The sequence below is a fragment of the Cuculus canorus genome, chromosome 1, assembly GCF_017976375.1.
Source record: "Cuculus canorus isolate bCucCan1 chromosome 1, bCucCan1.pri, whole genome shotgun sequence".
Classification (NCBI taxonomy): Eukaryota; Metazoa; Chordata; class Aves; order Cuculiformes; family Cuculidae; genus Cuculus; species Cuculus canorus.
The window spans coordinates 49413581-49428570 of record NC_071401.1 but is presented as its reverse complement, the minus strand read 5'-3'; the positions used below and the strand labels follow the sequence as shown (position 1 = coordinate 49428570).

The following is a 14990-nucleotide window of genomic DNA, read 5'->3' as shown; positions in this document are numbered from 1 at the left end:
TCCCAACAAAATCTCAGCAAACTTTTAAAACATAAATTTAACCTGACAGCAATCTTGTAAAAAGGTCGGTAATTTCACAGTTCCTTACCAAGACCCAAACAGAAATAAAACCAAATTGGGAATAGAAGCAATGATGCATAGGTAAGCAGGGAGATTTCTGAAGGTTTTTAAAAAATTATTTTGTACACACACAAATGCATTTTATCTGTATAAGAACTTGAGAAAAGTAACTGAAAGCTTAATAAATTATAACTTTTTTAAAGGCAGGGCTGTTCATTCACCTTCTTTTCTTTAAGGCTGAATTACTGACAAATGGATTTCTTAAAAGAAAGGAAGAAAAATATCCAAATTATTTATATTAGTCAAATGATAGAATATGATGGTTCATTAATTCAAACAAATTAGAACTCCTTAATATGAATATCAATACATTAGACAGATCATACGAATTCAGTGTGCTAACTTCTATCTACTTTTGATTCACTATAAGCATTTAGCTAATTTTTTTCTTCTAACAGCCTCGTCTTGCAAAGATTTATAGCTCTTTAATTTTTACGCTGTAATACACTCCCAGATCTCAGTGGAGTTATTCATGTCATTAAATGTACAGAATACGCATACATATTTGCAGAAGTAGGAGCCAATTCTCAAACTAAGCTCCAAATTCAATAAGTCAATATTTAAGTAGGGAGGGAAAGGATCCAATTGTCTTTATCATTAATTCAGTTTTCAGAATGTATGTTCAGGAGGAAACAGGGAAAAAAAACACTCTCCTTTAGCAGAGTATCTAGGCAAACCGCTCAAGGGAAGACGTATTCTGGGTAAAGACTGATAAGTTGCAAGTCTGTGGAAAAATTAAAAATGAATATGTAAAAGGATGTCTGACTTTTTATAGGTAATTCATGTTTTCATCTCAACATCTGAAAATACAGACCTTGTTCTGCTACTATTTTTTCCCTTTTATAGTTATAGGCACATTTTTAATGGAATGAAAGTACAGAGGAACATTAAAAGCAAATATAGTAAAAGCAGAGAAATGAGGGGACCTATATCTTTGAGAAACAAAATCCTGAGCTAGGATAAAAGAAAAAGATAGGCTGTTATTGTTCTTGCAGACCTAAATTCCTTTCATTTGGCCTCAGTAATTTAGAAGTTAGGCATTTGTGCTGGGATGCGGTTCCCGATTCAAGCACCTAACCTTGGGTGACTGCAATCCCTTTGTAATCACTTGAGATCTAGTCAGTATTTTCAAGGGGGCAGAAGGAGTCACCTCACCACAGGTGCTGGTCACCTGAGCAGCAGTCTTTGCTCCACTGGGCATATTAACTGCACCTGTATTGAACCTAAGAGATGCCCAGGCACCTGCTCCAGACACGTTGGCACCTCGGATGTCTCGGTTTGGATCTGAATCGCATGCCTCATCAATGTCAGTATTTCAAACTTCTTTTCTAAGGCCAGGGAGAAAAATAAACATTTCTGAAGGCATGTTTACCCCTTCCAAAATAGGTAAACAATAAATAGGATGAACTATCTTCCAGGGGTACCTGCCCAGCTCCCAGCAACAAAAGGCAAAGTTCACTTGCTGCCTATGGAATAGACACACTGAAGGAGACTCATCACACTTTAGAGATCTAAAGTGCCAGCATTTAAGGATCAGACCAGTGAAATAAATCCCACTACTGGACTGTCTGGAATGGACAGTCCTCGAAAGGAGTTTGCTCTCCTGAGGTGTTACTTCACTTGAACTGGAAATCATTCAGGCTCTAGTGAGCCTGACTGAATGGCAATATGAACAGTGGATATGCCGGCTTGGCTCACTTTGGTAATCCTCAGGAGTCCATTTGTTCTTAGGGAAGCTCAACATTTTTTGCCCACACTCCCATATAAAAGGGATGAGCTCCCTTTCCATTTTCTGGAACTTTTGTTTTACTCCCATTACTATTAATCCCCGCTACTATTTCACCTCTGCAAAACAAAGCTCATTACTGCAATTCAGTTTTGCAAATGCTTTCTCCCCTTGGGTTCACTGTACCCCTGGGTTCCCCATCCTACTCTGGGTCTATGACTAACCTCTCTTTCACCAAATCTGGGTGTTCACCATTCCTTCTTTTATGGGCTTTGATAATAGCTGGTAAACTACTTTTCTTCCCACTGCTAACAGCTGCCCTACCTATACTCTTTTCCTACCCCCCTAGATGTGCTGTCCATATAATAATTCTGTCTGCATGGCCATTTTTCTACCTTCTCTGAAATCTTTTCCCCTGCTCTACCTTTTCATTGGTTTTACAGTTTCACAGGTATGCTCTTTTTTGGTTTTTGTTTTTGGTTTTTTTTTTTAATGTCTCAAATCCCACAGCAATGCTTCACATTACATATCTAGAAACTAGAACCGAATACTGGCTGCAGTCTCCAAGCCACAAAACTAACACACTCTGGGGATCAAAGGTCTTAAAAGCTGAAGTAAAAAACTAATGGAAGCAAACAGCTAGAACTGGTTTTGCTTCTTAGACAAGAAGGCATGCTGAAGACAGGAGGGAGTGATCTGTTTTCTCTGCCTATAAGTCACTTTTTCATCAAATGTATTTACTCTGAAGGGCAGAATAAGGCCCATTGCATTTACAGCCCTTTGATAACTGCACGACATAAACATCCCCTAGGAGGTACTAAGCAGTGCTCATTGCATATTTGAACAGTCAGTAAACCTAGATCTCATCCAACACAACTCACCAAGCTAATCATGCTGGTTTTTTCAATTGTCATGTCACTCTCTCAGTACGTGTGTGTTATATTTTTAGTCGCTGGCCTCTTTCCTGGACCTGCTGTCTCTCGCCCAATGGCACGGATGTGGTCAGTCTCTGAGGGGTGCATGGGTAACCTGTTGGTGACTTCAAAAATGCACTTCTGCAAATTTACACACATGTACTGATCTACAGCGGAAATGCTGCCACCTCCAAAAAAGAGCAATGAAGTTACAGCAGCTCAGAACCAAATTCTTAGCAACTTAGGCAAAGCTGACACTTCCATAGGTATTTTGGTAGTGGATTAAATCTGGTATGTAGTATGCTGTTCCTGAAGCTAAAGAACTTGACAAAACTTGACCCAAACCACAAAGTTAAAGCTCTTAGTCTTACAAAGAGTCCTGCAGGACTGCTGCAACATTGCTAGGAGAAAGACTGTTGGCCTCAGGGTGAGTCGCCAAGGGAGGCTGAGCAAGGCCAGGAACCCCCTTCATGACCTGATGGTGAATTTTCATGGAGGGGTTTCATCACATTTTGGAATGATGAAGCCCTATTTCCAATTACTAAAATCTGAGCAGATTGCAGTTTGAGAGGACACTGCTGTGTTGTGAATCAAGCTGTGCAGAATATCGCATATTCTCATATATTCTCATCTCCACATCTGTGCTTGAAAAGAGAGACTTTGTAATGAACTGTGTACAAAAGGGCACACATCGTCAAATTGAATGGGTGTAGACAGATCCTGCAGTTAAGCCAGCTTAGATATTTATGGCAATACCACTTAAAACATGGCAATCCCCCTTCAAAAAAAAAAAGAGAAAATCTTTCCAAGCAAGCAGCATTTGCAGCTCTTCCACAGCTATCAGTGCTGAAGGCATATTTCAACAGCCTGAAACCCTGCACTGCTGGCAAAGCTGCTGTGATACTGTAAGAGAGAGCTGAAACAAAGCAAATGTTTTTGAAGTTCCAAAGTTAAAAAGAAGCTTTCAAGTTTTGAAAGTCTTCACAGTTTATTATCACTCCTTGATTAATGAACTAACAGTTCTATAAATGATCAGCCAGTGAAGTAGATAAGGTGTTATACATTTAGGAAAGATGAAGATATATCTGTTCTCTGTATATAATCTCTGTGGTTTAAGGTAAAGTCCTGGATCCACTGAGCTCCCAGAAGTTTTATAGCTGATCCCTGTAGTGCAAAATTTCACCAGATATTTCATTTGTTCATACACTATACACATTTGTTCATACACTATATATATTGTGCCTGCCACATCAGGTATCCACAATACTGTGAATTTTAGTAGTGCACATCTGTAATTTCTAGCAATATCGGTAGTTATATCTCATTTCAAACTTGAACAAACAAATAATAAAATGCGCACTTCTGATATAGCTAGAGCACACCCCTGTGTCCTGAAATCTGCTTCCAAGCACAGAAATGTCAGGGGTTTTGTTCTTATTCTTATGATATCTGGCTGTCCCGGTTTAGTTCCAGCCCACCTGATTTCAGCAGCTAAAGCTGAGCAGTTGGACTCCCAATTCCCTTCCCCCTCACTCCCAGGGTAAGGGGAGAGAGAAATGAGAGGAAAACACTTGTGGGCTGGAAACTAAAATTACAGTTTTAATGAAATAATAAAAATAATATAATAATAATAATCTATTATATGAAATTGTGCCCCCACCCCTCAAATGGCTATACGGCACCACAAATGCTGCAGAGTAAGTCAGTGAACTGGACTAAGGAATTGGGTTCAGGGAGCAGGGCCAGACAGATGAGTTCCTCATTGGACTTCAGCCTTCAAAGCAGAGAGAGAGATACTCATGATCTCCCAGGTTTATTCTGAGTATGACATATATGGGAGGGAATACTCTGTTGATCAGTTTGGGGTCACCTGTCCTGTCTATCCCTTCTTGCAGGCACAACTCTTCTTTGTCTTTGAGTTACGGCACTCCAATGGGTCGAGGACGGCCTTGGTTACAATAGGAATAAGTATAAGCATCGGCCTTTTTGCATACCGATGCCTCATGTTAACAGAGAAATACTGTCTGAAAAACACGCAATTAACTTTCAGAAAATGAAGTTATTTAGATGAGACTTAGCTTAATTTAGAAAACTGATTCTACCTTAGGTCAAATCAGAACACTGACAAATACAATATCCCTACAACTGCCACAGTCAAAAGGTAGAAACCCACGTTACAATAACAAGCAGCAGAATCTGCCGGTTTGCAATATCAGACACAGCAAGAATTGATTTAAAAACAAAGGACAAACTGGTATTGTAGATTTATGCATAGCCGTCTTGTAGTGTCTTAATAGTTCAAGTATATATAGCATCCAGAAAAGTTGCTTATAAAAGTAGTTATTTTATTGAATGTCCCATGGATTATTTTAATAAAATTTACACTAACTATAATAAAATTACGCTTGTAACTTTTACCTGGTAAGCTACTGCTGCTTAGTTGGCAGGCAGTAATTTGTTAATCCAAAGTGGTCAAACTATCATGATTTATCATGATGTACTCTTTTCATGTAACCACTGCTGAATACCAATGCTTCACACAAGATACTTAACTTGGGAGAATCAGCCTTTCCCACGTGGAACAATTATAGTCCAAAATGCTTTGATCACTTATTTTTTTACTGATTCCCCGTCTCTTAACTGGGGGCAATCACCATTTCATACAATTTTTATTAAGCAATGTTTGCAACTGTTAGGTGCTTTGAACCTGACGGTGCTAAGTGCTACTAGCACACTGGAACTGCGGCTAAGACAAAGATCTTTCATAAATCTTCATAAATACACTCCTCCTTATCTCACTTAAGATAAAAGTGGTGACTACTTGGATGCAGAAGAGGTTCCATCTACGTTGCTATATAAAAAATAATAAAGGCAGGTATTTGTTGGATGCTTTTTACTACATCCTTGAAAAATTACTGTCATTGTCAAAGATTTACCTCTTCTGCATGGATGAAGACCACCACCTGTAACAAATTCAAAGAATTTTGAAATAGTATTGTGAAAGTAGAGCTGGATTCAGGACGCCAAACCTTAAAATACTTAGTGAGACTTTTGACAGTTTGAGAGGGATTAGCGTATCAATATCCAAAATATCTAATTTGGGCTACAAATAGTCCTATTTAGGAACAATGTTTCTCCTCTGTACATATGCAGCAAAGCAGCAGTTCTGATTCTTTTTTAGCCTACCTTTCCAGTGCTGCCAGCCATGAAAACACAAGTCGGCAAAAGCCGGTTCCTGTTAGTTGCACGCAAACTGCAATGCTGGCTCAGGGACCAGCCAGTGCTCCCCACACTTCCACCTCCCCTTGTCCAAACACCCAGCCTGCTTCCCAGGAGCAGGAAGAGAGGGTCAGCAGCAAAAAAAAAAAAGGACATAAAAGAAGAAGGTAGCTATCCTCTTTGCACCCTGGGGTGCAGCTAGGAGTCCCCCCAGAAGCTTGGAGTTCCCATAGCTTTGATGTACACCACAGTTCAAACATCAGATGCCACATGATCTGTGATAAGCACATCCATTCAAACATGCAGTTTCTGTAAAACTCCACATACTGATGAGGACATAGTTTTGCATGCGACAAGGTTACAGAATTGAGCCCTACAGGGAACTTGGTGCTATTCTCATTATCACTATGAATATTGCAGCAGTGTTACTGGCAGTGACCAGATCAGATCCCTTGCACAGAACTGCATGCAGATACATAAGATGGCAGTTTTCCACCTAGAAAGGTTTTGTGTTCTAAATTTAAATGAGATGCCATTTATAAATAGCAACAGAACAATGTGGTTAAATAGTCTCCTTTGCCAGCATCATAGTGATTCCAAATTGCATCAATGGAAGCAGAGAAAATTAACAGCTTTGCCCTAATCCTTTGTATGTTATGTTGAGGAACTTTTCAATATGACTTCAACCCCAGCATTTCTATTTCTGTAACTTCCTGTAAAGAAAACAAAGTAGAATGTCCCTGAAGACAAATTATTTAAACCAGAAAGGGGGCGAGGATAAAGGTAGAAAGTCTCTGCCCATTTTTCTTCAAAGAAAAGAAAATAAAAAAAAGAAAAGCAAGAACCACTAAGCAAAAGCAAAAATTGACTTTCCGGTTTTCTAGTGGAATTCCCTTACAGATTAATATAGATTCCTTTTCTTTAACAATTGGATCCAGCATGCTGTATAAGTTGGATTCAGTGCGCAATTCAGTAGGAAGTTTTGGTCTCCATTATATTATTGAAGCTTACAGAGGCATAGTTAAACGCCATGTAAATAACAAGCCATAGCACACGTCACCAGAAGGCTATTCAAAGGCTTGTGTAGGCATCCAGAAAACCTACAAAGACAGCATTCATAGTGGAAGAAGTTACTAAGAACACCTCTAGAAGCAGTACAAATATGAACAGTAATGCAGGAAAACAGCTGAAAAAAAAGGAATAGGTCTTATTTATCACCACACTACCTTAGTCTCGCACGATTCTAATTCCAGCAGTTTTCCCAGGAATTAGTTCAATCCAGTTTTGGTGGACAAAGTTAGAGTGGCTTTAACAGAGTAACACAACAATGAATTGGATTTTCTACCAACTGTAACTATAGATTTCTCCCTGTCTAAACTCAGGAGGAAATACGAGATATCTTTGAAAATAACAGCAAAATAATAACTTCATAGTGATAATCACGCATTAAGAAAGAAGCATAAAATATCTACCAAGGCCGACAGAAAGTGGAAAAAGTTACTTTCACTACCAAAGTTCTGACATGTAGTACAAACTTGAGGAGATAAAGCATGGCCTTGCAAAAGAACTATGCGCATGTACTCTGAAAGCCTGATAGCTTAGATGCAGAAGTGGACATATTTTAAATAAAGGAATAATCTGTCCCATTTTAAAAGTAAGTCTTAGTTTTCAGAACAAAACCCCTGCTAGCACCCTTTTCAGTATTTGGGTTTTAGGTAGATGCATAATGAAGGTCATCATTTGTTCTCAGATCAAACAGGAGTACCAGGTATAAACTAATCCAAGCTAGACTTCTTAGTGTCAGTGCTCATTTCTGCATCATGTTTAAAATATCTAGGCTGGGGAGAGGGTGAAAACTATTTCAGTCATGCTGCTAGAAACATGTATGAATGTGTATGTGATAAATCCTAAAAATCTTCAAAGCCACCTTCAAAAATAATCCATGAATGCGAACCATACAATCCACATGATACCCCCTCAAAAATACCATAGAGGATGAATGAAGATAATAATGTAATTTCTCATATTTGTTGTTGTATCTTTGCCTAGTCACAAGGCCCCTTATAACCTTGCAACTTTAACATTTATAAGGAAGTAGAAAGAGGCATTCTGTCTTGAGTAGGCACAGAAAGGAGCACAGGGAACTCACAAGGAATGAGTTATGCTAGTCATTTCTGTCTCTAGTCTTTCTCTCCTCTCTCAAAAGAAAGAGAGAGATTCCAGGTCAATCTACCAAAAGTGCAAGGGAGGTCAGAGAATGTCGACCATTCCAGTTACAGCCTTCTCCAATAGCAATGCTATGTCATTCCTGATCCCAGGAATTTTAAATGGCCAGCCTCACAGATTATCCAGTACTAAACAGTTAAAGAATAAACCATACTCATTTCAATATGTACTATTATTTCACACTGATTTTAACACAATCTCTTTTATCCAAAGAAATTTTTTTTAAACTCTATAGGTGTTGAAGATGATTGACTTATCTGATTTGTACCACTTTCCCTATCCCTTTGGAAGTCCTAAATCAAATGACTGGTAGACTTTGGCTACTGTTAATAAGAAAGCTCTGGTAAACTGGGACATGAATTGCAGTTTCTTCCTCCCACAAAAACCAGTAAGATTCCTGGTGATCCTACAAACCAAACCTGCGAGGAATAATATCTGGTGGGTTATAACCAATCTTTCAGTTGCAAGTGGGAAAGGGGTGTTGAATTAGCATAAGACTATCAGGATTGCACATTTTTCATGAACAGAAAAAAACGAGTGAGACAATGCCAGTTTAGCTGACCAAGCATATGTAAAATACAAAAGAAATGCGGTAAATCCAGTATATATTCCTTGTCAAAACTGACAGTTCTGACAAGAGAACAGGAAACGCTGCCTTAATAATTTTAGGTCTATTAGGAACATCTGAAACCCAGCACATTGCAAAGGATATTTCCTAAGAATAAACCAAGACATTTGTGATGGCAAGTAATAAAAAAACAACACAGATTCCACACATGGTAAATTACGTACACTTCATTCAGTCTGTAGGTTTTCTTGATCTTGATGAAACTGAGTGGGAAACAGAACACGTACAAGAAAAAAACTCAATGACATTTAATTTTGTGTGGCAAGCACTCACAAACAGTCCCCCTGTAAGGACTGGTTGTATCAATCAATAGACAACCTCCCTCTAGATTCACTAAAGAAAACCTCACTGTAAAAGTAAACCCAACTCTTTGCATCTTACTTTGAGCCTTTTTTACTTGTAGTTTCCATACCATGCTTTTCTCTGCTAGAGAAAGAATCTCCTCTCTAATAATTTTAGTGACTTGACAGGTTTGCTCCTCTCTGAAAGATTTAAATGAGGAATGCAATTGTAATTCTCATGATACAGCTGATAAACCCCACTAGCCACTTCAGTTCCATTTAACTTTCCCTACAAGTAGACAATATCCTTTACAGAAAATCCGAGCCATTGCTGCTGATCATGACTATTTCCACCACAGAATGTACCTGCCATGGACTCTCAGAAGCTTAGCAGATTCCTGGAATAAAATATGTTGCAATATGAGTAGGTTGCAAAGTTGCTGCAAATCTACAGATACCTCACAAAAAACCATTTCACTGATACATAATGTAGTTGTGTATGCATGACTATCTGCAAAGTAAATTGCACAAAACCCTCCTTGTTCAGACTACATAAAGAGTATTTGCCTGAAATTGCACTATATAAAGAACAAATAGTACACAGACAAAACAACGACCACCTACCATGCGAGTTTCCAGGCATGGACTCCTTCCCCTTTAATAGGGTCCTCCCTCTGACTTTGTGCATAGTGACACAGATGTAAGTGACCTCAAAAACTGTCTAGCACAACAGAAATTCTAGCAATTATTTGTCTTCTTAAATTTTGTTTAGTAAAACTAGTAAAAAAACGCAAACAGTCCAATTCTCTTTAGTTCACACTGCACCAGGTGGGTCCTGCAAGCAGCAAAAGGCATTGTTTCTCTTGTAACAGGTTGGAGAATGCAGGGAACTCAACAACCAAGGCTATAAGAGCAAGAATGTCAGAGCCTGAGTGAAGCAGAAATAGATATTGTATCATTGTCACGTACAGCAAACAGGAACACTTGAATACCAGGTTGGTGAAAAGGTCATAACCCATGTATGCCAAAGCAGGACAGCGAAGGAGTTTTCAAATCAACGAGCAAGTATAATCATGGTCTTTGAAAGAGAGAGACTACTATGGTTTCTATGGCAAAAACACAGGCAGGAAGGTCAGGTGCTGACCCTTGGACATCTGATGCTTTTAAAGGTCTTTAAGTAAAGTTGCATGAGTTTTTGAGGGCCTTAGGAAGAGTAGATTGTTTATGGAAAAGGAGGTGTTAATAGGGAGGGCAGTCTAGGCTGGAGGAATGTTGGGCAGTAGGCAGCAGCTCCAGAGAGCTGAGAGTGAAGATAAAAGCAGGGCATTAGGAGACAAAAACAAGTGTTGTAGGGATCACACTGGGGATTAGAAAGCTAGGGAATGTTCCTTTGCAGCAGAAGGGCTTAAACAGCTGCTGCTAGGAGACAATGGTGAGGCTGGGAAGAAAGACTGAAGAAAATAATTTCAGATATTAAAAAAACAGAAGGGGGCAAAAAGCAGACTGTGAGTCGGCTTGGACTAAGGCAGCTGTTACAGCAGTGTTGGTGAAAATACAGCAGGGGAGATGGGAAGGTGAGGACCACAACTCTTGCAAGAAGATAACTGATAAGCTTAAACAGAAGTGACTGGGTACAATGGGTAGAGTGGCTGTGGTACAAACCAGAAGACAGATAGAAAAATGGGGTCCTGAGGACTGGCAAAGAGATATTTAGGATTATCTCAGTCCACATGGGACTACACCTTGTGAAAGTAAATTACCCCCATGACCCTGGTGTCCATATGGCCTTTTGCACAATGAGGGACAAGCATATAAATAAATAAGGACAAGCTCTAGTGGTAAAAATAGCAGGGCAGGTAAAACTACAGGAGAGAAGGACCACTGAGAATGGACCATGAAACACAAGCATCTACTACTCAAATTTAAGCTTCGACTAAAGAATTGGGACTTTTGAAGAGCTATGTGAGATGGCTGGTGGCTTAAGCTTAGTTTGGTTTGGCCAAGGTTGCCTGAAATCACCTGGCTTAGACAGCCTGTGTAGCCACTGAATGGGCCATGTGCAATGTGCAATGCTGAACACCAAGAAAAACCAGCTTTGGCAAATTATATGGTTGCAGACAGTGCTGAAGTGTGTTAAGGCAGCTTGCTTGGTGTCTGTAAGGCTTCATTTGAAAGAATAAACTCAAATGGATCCAGAGCCACATACTGTTAAAAGCCGTTACTGCCCGTAGCTGTTAAACTGGTGCTGGAGAGAGGTGGAGTCCAGATATGGTGAGCTGATATTCAAAACCATGGCACTGGAGGATTCACTCATCCATTGCACATGATTATGAGCCTGTGAACCCCTCTAACATAAACCCGGTGAATTTGGAAGAGCACGTTGGCAGGGCTGGGAAACGTCTCCAGGAAGGAGAAGAGCCTAAGGAACCTAATCAAAAAGTAGAAGGCAAATAAATACAATAGTAAAAGAAATATAAGCTGTTGTTATGCTTCCTAAACACAGGCTCTGAGGGCAAACAAGCCAGGCCTCTAGAAGGGAAGGAGAAGTTGAATGCCTATGGCACGGGACTTCCCTGCAGGATGGCACAGTAGGTTTATTTATTTATTATTCTTATTTTTGCAGAATTGCTGGATAAGTGACGAAGATGGCATTTGAAATAGATCAATTATAGGTCCTGGAACAAAAACTGGAGTGTGTGTGAGAAGATACAGCCAAGTGGATTAAGAAACTGCCTACCACCTTCATGCACAGGTGGGCAGAACTGTGTCCTAGAAATGAAAGAGAAGATCCAAGAATTAGGTAGTGAAACCAGTGCAGGTGATCTCTGGTGACAGGAAAGCAACACTTTCAGCCCCACTAGTAGTCAGATTTTAAGACTGGGCAGGTCCCCTTTCTTGAGCCTTTGGGACACGTTACTAGATTAAAATATAATGAGCTGGGAGAAACTTATAAGACCAACCACACAAGGGTAGGTGGAGGGTGTAATGAATGGCCCTACCTTGTCGACAGTCTGATGCTGCTATTGATGTTTTGACATACACTGAGTGCTTGGGAGACACAACATACCAACAACTCCTCAGGGATGAGTGGTCGTATCATATTCAGAAAGACAGGAGAAAAATGGCACTTTAGGAAATGGTCTCGGGTCAGGAAATGGATGCCTCTGGATCCAGGTAATTGTTTGTGTGGGGGTAATACAAAAACAAAGTCTTATAGTAATCTTGATTACACAGTGGTGAACTGCAGTGAAGGCCCAGAAACACTTGAAGCACAGCAAGGGTGAGCTGCAAGCCAAATTTCTACACACGCGTGCTCAAGAGAAGTTAGAGCACGGAAAGACTAATACACTTATATTAATAACAAGATCTGATCCAAAACCAAAGGAAACCATAAGAATGCCTAAGTGAGACTGAGGAATTATTGTGGCCCACTATTATTAGCCCCTTGCATTATGAAGTGGTGGTACAATGACCTGCTTTATATAGTTTACCAATGTATGATAGACTGATGGAAAGATATGGTATCTGGATTTAGGGGCAATAAACACAATAACTTCACAAGCAGCACCTAGAGATCTCAAATTGACAAAACACATGGTCACAGGAATACAAGGACCAAAGCAGTTTTCAGTTATGGACATAGAAAGGTCTTTTTTTGTTGTTGGTTGTGGTTTGTTACGGTTTCTTTTACACATCCACCTCCTCCCCCTCCCACTCCCCTAAGGGAAATGATTGCTGGTACAAGTTTGTTTCTCTGTTTCAAGGGAAATATATATTACTTCACATGAATTCCTCATGAGTTTCACAATGATCCTGCAGTCTGCAAGCACACATCACCTGAATGTGCAATAAGTTAATACATGAGTGAAAGAAAAATAAAATTTCCTAGATGCAGAAGTAAATTACAGTTTTGACCAAAAAAATTACATTTTTTGATAACTAGGGAATTTCATATATCATTCATACACGGAAAATTATGTGTTAGGCTAGAAAGAAATAAGTGATACAGCATTCAGCACTGTCCATAACTCCTTTGAATACTAAAAGAGTTTATCGTATGATATAAACTAGGAATAAAACCTTAACAACATTTGAAAACAAAAAACAGCTGAAATACCATTCAAAATTACTTGTTTGTATGAAAGAACAGAGACAGGTTAAGCTTTTATATATTGAATTGTTTAAAACTCCCTTTCTTAAAGTACATACATCATGAAAAAAATCCATTTTCCAGATCTTTTTGCAGTATAACAGACATCAGCCTTAGATCATTTTTTATCAATAGACGTTGACACCAGCAGACGTATTGTGCAGCAGCCGGTTTTTGAAAATAACAGTTTGGGTTTTTTGTAAAGCAATTGGCACTGCAATTATCTGAATGGTTTGCTCGACAGGAACTGCTTGAAACCTACCCTGGTTTCTGCTTCCCCAGAACTGATTCCTGTGGAGTTCCAACCCAAACTTCCTCTCAGTGGTAAAATTAGATAGGAATATTTTAAGAATAGTAATGTTATTGTAACCGTACAGCTTAAAAATCAGTAATAGCAGCTGTATTTTAGGATTTGGCGTTACTAAGCATTTTAAAAAGGCAGAACAAATACCTGCTTAAATGAAACAAGCTAGAATTATAGTAATATTAGAGTGAAGGTTGAACTGAAATTGCTGATTTACTTCTGTATTTTCATTAAAGTTGACAATCTTTTTCAAAGGCTTTGTAAATTGCTGGCTCACAGAAGGGCAAGGACAGCAGTAAACATCCGAGCCTGCCTGTGGAAAGATGATCCTGCACTGGGCTAATTGTAATCAGTAAGATGTAAAGTGCAGTTTGTCTTCCAGGTCTATCCTGGCCCAGCATTTATGGTTTCTTTTCTTTGACGCTTGCTTCTTCGAGTGAGCAATAGTAGTGCAAAGAATACATCACTGCAGTGAGATGGCATTATGGCATCCCTCTAGCTGTGCCAAGGAAGATGTTTACCAGGTCTAGGGTGGGGAAAGGAGGAGAGGTGGAAGCATTTATGAAAAACATTTGCAGGCAGCCCGGCACTGGCCTTGAGCAGAGAATTTGCCCTTAGCACAGAAGACCTGTATGGGCTGTGTGCAGCTTTCTGAAGCCACCCGTGATATATTAGATTTGCCTCACTTTTCCCTGTCTAGGGGAGCCAGTGATAAAGGAGGCTGACAGATGACTGGCTAAAAAGTTGCTGCTTCACTTCTTTCAAAATCCATATATGAATTTAAGTCAAGCTTTAATGAATGATGTTTCCTTTTTTGCCATTTTTCTTTCTATACTAAGCTGATAGAAAAGGGGGTCTTTGGTAAGAAGTGAATGAAGGTGGGCATGGCTGGGGGGAGAGGAAAGCCAGCCTCAGAACTTCCCAGCATAAGCAGGTAAGAGGATTTTCAAATGTCAGTATTCGCAACAATGATGGCCTCTTTGAAAGAGTAGAAAAGCCTCAGCAACAGCTAATAGTCATAAATCAAAACAACTGCTCGACACAAAGTAAGGGTTAGTTCTTATTCATCCAACACTTTACAGTGTCTCACTTTGTGAAAGCAGAAAATAGTTTTCAGTTATAAAATTATCTTCCTTCCATAGTTTTCCACGACAGTGATAAAGTAACTTCATAAGCTGCATCCATCGCTTTCCTTATTATACAAAGCAAAAAAAAAAAAGACATTGCAATGCAAAGACCATTGCTGATTTCAAGAGTCGATCTAGGGACACGTACAGAATGTTCAGTTTGTGTTTTTTCACCCCTTTTAAATGGAAGTCCTGGTGTAATTTTAAAGCAGTGGCATAATTGTTATTGTTTAATGTTGTCTGGCTAATGACTGAAAGGAGATGCCAGCACCATCAATGCTAGGGACACTTTGTT

General features: G+C 39.4%; 1 protein-coding gene across 4 annotated transcripts in view; it reads right to left on the bottom strand.

Annotated features, from left to right (window-relative positions):
- Positions 1 to 14990, bottom strand: part of FGF14 (fibroblast growth factor 14) — a 402889-nt gene that overhangs the window by 221869 nt on the left and 166030 nt on the right. Inside the window, exon 1 of one of the 4 annotated variants that reach the window (XM_054082930.1) lies at positions 9739 to 10008. The exons of 2 other annotated variants lie outside the window; for them this stretch is intronic. In XM_054082930.1, coding sequence (XP_053938905.1) covers positions 9739 to 9741 — 3 coding nt within the window. In that variant the 5' untranslated portion in view covers positions 9742 to 10008. Of the gene's footprint in view, positions 1 to 9738; positions 10009 to 14990 lie in introns of those variants that run through there. One more of the 4 variants, XM_054082920.1, reaches the window with a different exon arrangement.